Consider the following 7948-nt stretch of genomic DNA (forward strand, 5'->3'; position numbering starts at 1 on the left):
AATTGAATAACAGCTAAGTGAAGAAAAAAATAATTAATTTGGAGAAAGTTTTCGAAATGTAAATGAATGTTGCTCCTTTAATGAGCAGATATACTGTATCTCCAACATTTTGCCTGATAAAAACGGTGTTTGGTAGAGAAATGAGCAGCAACATATAATGGCTATTCCTCATTTTTTTCCCCTTTTATCTTTATTTCTGCCTCTCATCAAATCCCTCCACCCTTCCTCTTCCTCCTCCTGCAGGCGTGGCGGTCCCATCAGCTTCTCTTCCAGCCGCTCAGGCCGGCGTCAGCTCCAGGTGGAGGGGACGTCGTCCTTAGACCTCCTGTCTGACGACGAGCTGGAGAACAAGATCACCGACAACAATGCCAATGAGACGCCGGCGCCCCAGCCCGAGTAGAAGAGAAACTTGTACTCTCTCCCATCCACATACTGTATCACCTCGCAGCCCCAATAGGAACATTTAGCCCCTCCCAACTTGAATAGGGACCCTCCCATGGCCCCTCATCTCTGGAAAGATCTGTTCCCTCCAAACACACACACAGCATGACTAAGCAAGAAAAAACACCTATTCCTGACCTTACGTCTCACGCCTAAACTTTAGCCGACACCAGCAGTTGGAACCCCAACGGTCGTCATAAGCACTATGCCTTACACCTCCCTGTCATGCTGCAGGGCTGAACGACAGCAAACCATCATGAGTATAGACCCTCAAAGTTGTACCATAGATAGAAGATGCGCTCATGCATTTGTTGTCAACTTAAAAGCCCCCAAGTTGAGTTCTGCTCATAATTCAGTAAGCACACACATTCGTGTGTGGATAGTCCTTATCCTCTGTTTTAAATGCTTCTGGATGCTAAAGTTATAGCATTGCAATATCCATTGGAACGGATCATGATGGAAGAAACCACCCTCTGACTTCATTGTTTCATCAGTCTACAGTATACTCTACGTCCATTATATGAATCTGTTTGGTTATATTAGTTGAATTGTAACTAAATTGTATTTTTCCAATCCTATTCGAGGATTGTTTGCTCGCGTAAAAATATAGAAATGTGACTGTAAGCTGCCTTGTTGCCTCAGTGCTACGATACGTTGCTCCTTTGACAGTTTTGGTTTCTCACATGTTGATAGGTCAGTGTTGACTTGTAATTATCCGGTGTGAGCGCTGAAAGCAGCATGTTCTTTTGCTTACTTCTTCTTCTTCTTCTTCCGTGCCTCTTCGCACTCACTCAAGAACCCATGTATGCCACATATACCGTTCATATATTGAACCATGCCTGATTTCATGAAGGTATTTTCATAAAATATTCATAAATCTGCATATGTAATGAGATATTAGTGGGAAGCTGATTTTCTTTGATTTGTATGTCCTCTTACAGCTGTTACGTTAACACAATGATTGATATGTCAAACTGTGCGGGATTCTTTGTAGATGGGTGCTACGACTTTTCTTATTGATAACTTTTATACTTTTTGAGTTATTAAGATTGAAAAACAATCCAATAGACATCGACTGTATTTATATATCTCTGCTATTGTACACAGTTCAAACTCCATTCATACTTCAAAATGCTGAGTGTTGAACATGGATCAACTGTACCTGTGCTCATGCTCATAACATGTACACTTTATGAGTTATTAGGAGCTATATAATACATTAAAGTCTATGGAGCCCAATACACTCACATTGTATTTATAACTCACCTGTTCACAGCACACACTGCATTCAAACATTCAAAATGCTCAAGGCTACACAGTGATGATCAGTTGTGATGATACCATGAACATTTTATGAGTTGTCAGCCATCACATTAGTAATGCCATCCATCTTAAAGCTTTGGCAGAAACATATTGCACAACAGCAATCAAACATATTTGTCTTAAACTACTTGTAATTTGGGGCTATTTTGTTCTATTGATTGGACTGAAGAATCAAGCTGTTGTTGGTGCATCTACTGTATGGTGTAAATAAGGAAAAAAATAAGATCATTTAAGCCAATATTAAATAGATAAAGGGGGAAATAAAAAAATATAGGCCTATCATAATAATAAAGTGCAATAAACATAACGACACATGTGAAAAACAATATAAATGTGTGCAGCAGAACTTAATTTTCCTCTTCCATCTTGCAACTGCGGTATATTTTCTTGGTCCTTTACTCAGAAATCCGGCGTTGGTAGTTAGTTGATGGAAGAAGACACAGTTGAATGCAGATGAGGAGGTCTCAGGAACAATTCTTTTATTTAAGCAACAAAACTCATCCTGCAGTCAAAACGAAGCCAATAAGAATTTAAAGTGTTTGTAGCCAAACAACTAATATAGGTACCTACACAAAACCAAAAGCTATGAAAAGTTCCTTAGTTTGAGACCCGACTTTTTCCAGAATTGTGGCCGGTTTTAACCGCCACTCTAAGTGAGCTGATTGGTTCTTTAGGACAGTACGCCCTGCTCCTCCTAACACCTAATTGGTGTACCCTAACTAGCTCCACCCTAATGGTCAGAGGGCAACCTCTGGGTTGCCCTCTGGCCCCCAGAGGACATCCTGAGTCTAGTCATCACCTAGAGTCGATATGTCACGTTGGCCAAGAAGTCTGATTCAGCAACTTTTAAGACAATGCTGCTGCTGATGATGATGATCAGGATCAATAAACTACTGTTAACTCTTAGCCAGACTGTCTTTGATTAACTCACAAGACAGTCACCTTTGTGTGAAATTTGAATGATCTACAGGTCAGCCTTGAGGGTTTCCTCACTCAGGCAGCTGACATCCCTGACTTTGCCCCCTGCCAGATGAGGCATTATCTTTGTCCTGCTCTGTAACAGTATAGGCCTAAATATAAAATGTATAGTATCATAATACACTACAGTAATCTTAAAATGTGTCATAACGAAATACACTACACAACCCTTCAGATTGATCACGTGACCCTTTGGAGTTATCCTAAGTGTGTGGACCACTGGACTCATTTTAAATAGGCCACGTAATCAAATCAAAATGCGATTATTTATTTTAAAAAAACCATTTGTACCCCGAGCTCTATAAGCTTCACCAGTCCAGACCAAAGAGGCCGAACATATTTCTGTAGACCTATATAAAAGACTATAATATAATATTCAAACGGTGATCACTTTTGCCACACACACACACACACACACACACACACACACACACAGGCAGCAGAATGAACGTGCAATGTGTTTATGCCAGAGAGGAGATAAAGTGTCGGTATTTGCGCCGAGTTGTGGAAACAACTTCTGTAATCCTTCATCATGTGACTCATAGTAATAATCACTTCATAATGAAGAGAGGCGTGTGGTGTGCAGACAGAGGCGGAGAGGGAGCAGAGCAGTCCACAAAAGTTCAACTACGTAGGCTACACCTCAGCGAGCTCCGGTAAGTGCCAGTTGAGCCTTGAGAATCTTCAGAATTTAGCTTGAGTGTTTTTCGTTCGATTCATAGGCAACTCTATGCACAGATAGCCTATGCAAATTTTATTGATTGAAATGTAGGCTACTTTGAACACTTTAGAGGCACTTTACCAACACTTTAGTAAACTGCTGCTGCCGGTCAGTATGTCTCCCGATAAATAAGCCGGAGGTGGTGTTTCATAGAAAAGCATTTGTTATTATCCGTCAATTCGTTTTAGAGACAAAAAACAAACGCCAACAATGGCCACGGTTAATTGTAGGGTTCGTTTTAATTGCCCCACACAGTTGTGACCTTCATCCATTCATCGACATCGAAATATTCAAATGCAAATCAGCTGGTGAATCACAGCCTGCAACGCTAGCCATATAAATACGGACCCACACCTTCCTGTTGTCCTCGCAGGGCCGGACAGAGGAGAACCTGCAGAGAGGGAGACAAGCAGAGGGGGGAGAGTGTAAAGTCGTGTGATGTCCATTGTCGGCGGGCAGCATTTCATCAAACCAATGCAGCCGACGCCTTCCGTCTCCCCTGGCAACCAAAGGAGACACACTCTCCCCGCGAGCGAAGTCCGACCTCTCAACACCCAAGATGCCATAAGCGTCTTTGAGATCGAGCGAGAAGGTAAGTTACCCTTCTTAACCATATGGTCATACGTTGAGAACAAATCTGCCCTGAAGTGTTGCTGAGTGAGTGGAAAGACGCATTAGATTGATGGAGCGCTTTGCGTAAAACATTTGGGACATCGACGGAATCTATTCCTTTTTTTTGTTGCATTGAATGAAGTCACTGGTCATATATACTCTTTAGGTACATAGCCTACCTTTTGAAAGTGTTAAATATATATTAGACACTCAGCTGAAAGTTATTTGGTTTGATTGGGCAATTTGTGACGCCTTTAGTGTGCGTAAAAGTAGTGCCAAACCATTCATGCGCATTGCCATTCTTTCTCTCTCTCTCTCTCTCTCTCTCTCTCTCTCTCTCTCTCTCTCTCTCTCTCTCTCTCTCTCTCTCTCTGTCTCTCTCTCTCTCTTACACACACACACAGCATTCATCTCAGTCTCTGGTGATTGTCCCCTCCACCTGGACGAGGTGCGGCATTTCCTCACACTGTGTCCGGAGCTGTCCATGGGCTGGTTCGAGGAGGGACGGCTGGTCGCTTACATCATCGGCTCCCTCTGGGACAAGGACAGACTCACTACGGTAAGACATCCTGCACCTTTTTTCGAATCACTGCTCAACATCTTCAAGTCTAATGCTGTACATCTTTATAATATGATCTCTCACCACTTTGGGCCCCAGGAAGCCATGACTCTTCACAAGCCCCGCGGCTCCACACTCCACATCCATGTGCTGGCCGTCCACCGCACCTTCAGGCAGCAGGGCAAAGGTCCCATCCTGATGTGGCGTTACCTGCAGTACCTCCGCTGCCTGCCCAACGTGCGCCGTGCGGTGCTGATGTGCGAGGACTGTCTCGTTCCCTTCTACCGCAAGTCGGGCTTCAAGTCGCTGGGCCGCTGTGCCGTCACCGTGGGCAACCTGACCTTCACAGAGATGTGGTTCCCCATCAGTGGCCATGCGTATATGCGCCGCAACAGTGAGGCCATCCGATTCCCCCAGAATCCCCTGACTCTGCCACTGACAAAAACTGATGAGCATGTTGATGTATGACGTGCATGGGAGCTTTTGTCACTGCACAGCACACACGGGATGTATTTCTTTCAAATCCGTGTTGTAATCTTTTGTAGCATTGCATTGGTCAGGGTTTTTCTCAGTTTTCAGTGGTTGTTTTTGTTGAAATATTTTGCTGTAAACTCATGCTGAATTCAGCTTGTGTGAAATCCTCTTAACGTGTGTAACAAAAACAAGAATGTGCTATACTGTAATGATGATGTATTATATGTAAACAAGTTGACTTTGTTAGACTCCACCCTGTGTTTATCACCTGTGAGAGAAGTAGTGTGTTGAGCTATTACAACAACTCTTATTACTGGAGTTGCGTTACTGTTGTGTTGCATTTGTGGTAGATATTTGGACTTGTGGCTGTGCAGTGCGCCGCTTCCTGCTTAGCACCTTTCTGGACTTCCCACAACTGTGGACTGACGTCAGGGACCAAGCAGGCACAGCTCCCCCAGCCCTATTAGGAGGCTTAAGCTGTAGTTAACGTTGCAGGATTTAGAAAGGGATCCAATCATTAGTCGATCAGCAGGTCCATTGACCTTACTTACACCAACGTGTATACTGTAGATTTCGGTTAGATGGGACAGCTGTTTCAGGCTTGGTCTTGAGATGTTTTTGTTTCATATGTGTGTCTGTTTCAGTATCGCAATTTCAATAAAATGTTTTATACTGTTTTTTAAAATCTTTTGATTCTATATTTTGTCTCAAAGAATACCTCCTCATCACCGTTAGTCATAATGAGAGGTTCCTAGACTTTTGAGACTCAGGCCAGCCAATCGGGGGCTTCATGGTCTTGAATGGAGCATTAATCCATGACACAGTCACAAACTAACATCTAATCCACTAACGTGCCATGTTATGCAGTTCCCACTCCTCTGAAGGACAAACTGGGAACTCAGTGGTCGTCTCAAAAATGAAACTCAGAACACAGAGGGAGCAGAGTAAAGATGTTTGAAGTCAGATTCTTTCATGCCCCAAGCAGAAAATATGTCGTGCCAAAAGCCAAAAAGGAAGCCTACAGAGGGACACTGAAAGGCTCCATTGAATCTCTGACACACCACATTTACACATTTTGCACCAGTGGCTGGAAATGCCATCTGGGTGTCATCCTAAAATACGCTGATGTCATGAAGCAACTCAACAACACTGTCTGACAACAATCATCGGGCAGAATATTGATCAAGGATATTTAATTAATTTTTTTCTTACCATTTGATCTTGACATGCAGAAAAAGCCCACACTATGATTTCTCCTGCGATTTTTTCAGATGGAGACTCATTTACTAAATCCAACTGGTCAAGTGGACTTGTTGGAAGTCATTTATTTATTTATGTATTTGTTTTGCTTCTCCCACAGACAGACATCTGTAGAATGAAGAGTCATTAGTGTCAAGCTGATGCAGCCAGGTAGCATTTTTGAATAGTTAATGCAGTTTAAGCAAGTGCACAAGAAAATTACAAATTAATTAATCTTGAGTCGCTAATATTATTTTGTTATGGTTATGCCTTTTATGCAAGCTTGTAATGATTTATTGGTTAATTTAATATAAATAAAATACATAGACTGTATTTTGACTTATTTAAAAATGTCTTTACTGAAAATCGTAACTGCTCCGGATTTTGTCATGCAGGGGGAAAATACAGGCCAGTGCTCACTGACTAAGAATGCTTTAAATACTAGCTGATGGTATTGGCATGATTGCAGGGCAGGCATAAAGCAGGCTTCAATATCGTCATTTATAGAGAGTGAATACGAGACAAATGTGCAAATGCTCTTTGTCAAGGTCTAAATAATAAGCACTGCAGTCTAGAATTATGACAATATTAATCCAGCGGAACAAAAAGGAGCTGCCAATTACCATGAACATCATTCTGGCAAAGGTCCAGTCCCTGCAAATGCGTTAATATTTCCAGGTACCGTATGTGACAATGTCATTTCCTGGGTTGTTTAGCAGGCTTTTCATTTGGAAGCCCTCATCACTCATGCACTGAGATCACTATACCAATAAGATAAAAGGAGAAAGACAAAGACGAAAATGCATAGAAAATAACATATGAAACCAAGAGTAGGCCTACATGCTGCAAACTGGTTTTATCATTGCAACAACTCTCGACACAGAGTGAAGCCACTTCAGCCTCCAGACAGGCTCATGTGCCGTAATCCCACAAAATCCTTCCAGTCAGGTGGTAATCTGGCAGGCAGACATTCCAGCAGAGGCAGCATATTACCACACTAACCTGAAAATCCACAGTCAATATCATCTTTTAACACAAAAAGGGGATTTAAGACCTTTAAACCTACATGTTTTGTGAGCGTCTAAAGTATACATTTGGAGATACAATTGCCTGCTGACAAGGTAGTGCACTCTGGCTAACATTATGACTAGTGGGTCCTTAAAGTTAAGTTGTCTACATAGTTCCAGTGTTGATTAGTGAGTTTGACCTTGTTGACCACAACACACATAGGCTAGGTGTGTGTCATATTTAATCTGTATCCCCCCCCCCCCCCAAACCCCCCACCGGGGGGTTTAAGAGCATTGTGTATTGAGGTAAAGAATTAGATACACTAGATGATTAACTGTGTTATGGAGTAAGTTATATATTTATTATTTATTATTATCATTATGGACATGGGAAGATATGCTTCATAAATTGTACATCTCACTGTTAATATTCATTACTATCCCCGCCTCCTGCTGCCACACACATTGAAGTATCCCTTGGCAATACAATATAGAGTGTATATACTAAACCGCAAAATGCTCCTGATGGTTAGCTTGCTGTGTGTGTGTGTGTGTGTGTGTGTGTGTGTGTGTGTGTGTGTGTGTGTGTGTGTG

General features: G+C 42.2%; 2 protein-coding genes across 2 annotated transcripts in view; both read left to right on the plus strand.

Annotated features, from left to right (window-relative positions):
* The window catches only part of LOC307262770 (myosin-10), a 50631-nt gene extending 48949 nt beyond the window's left edge, over nucleotides 1–1682 (plus strand). Inside the window, exon 42 of the mRNA XM_080043741.1 lies at nucleotides 244–1682. Coding sequence (XP_079899867.1) covers nucleotides 244–400 — 157 coding nt within the window. The 3' untranslated portion in view covers nucleotides 401–1682. The remainder of the gene's footprint in view (nucleotides 1–243) is intronic.
* Nucleotides 1683–3901: 2219 nt separating this feature from the next.
* Nucleotides 3902–5102, plus strand: LOC307262441 (serotonin N-acetyltransferase-like; the record flags this gene model as incomplete). The annotated part of the gene is made up of 3 exons (XM_080043323.1): nucleotides 3902–4055; nucleotides 4480–4634; nucleotides 4734–5102. The coding sequence occupies 3 exons, from the start codon at nucleotides 3902–3904 to the stop codon at nucleotides 5100–5102; spliced, it is 678 nt and encodes a 225-aa protein (XP_079899449.1).
* Nucleotides 5103–7948: the final 2846 nt, after the last annotated feature.

The sequence above is a fragment of the Ammodytes marinus genome (assembly GCF_949987685.1).
Source record: "Ammodytes marinus genome assembly, chromosome: 16".
Taxonomy (NCBI): domain Eukaryota; kingdom Metazoa; phylum Chordata; class Actinopteri; order Uranoscopiformes; family Ammodytidae; genus Ammodytes; species Ammodytes marinus.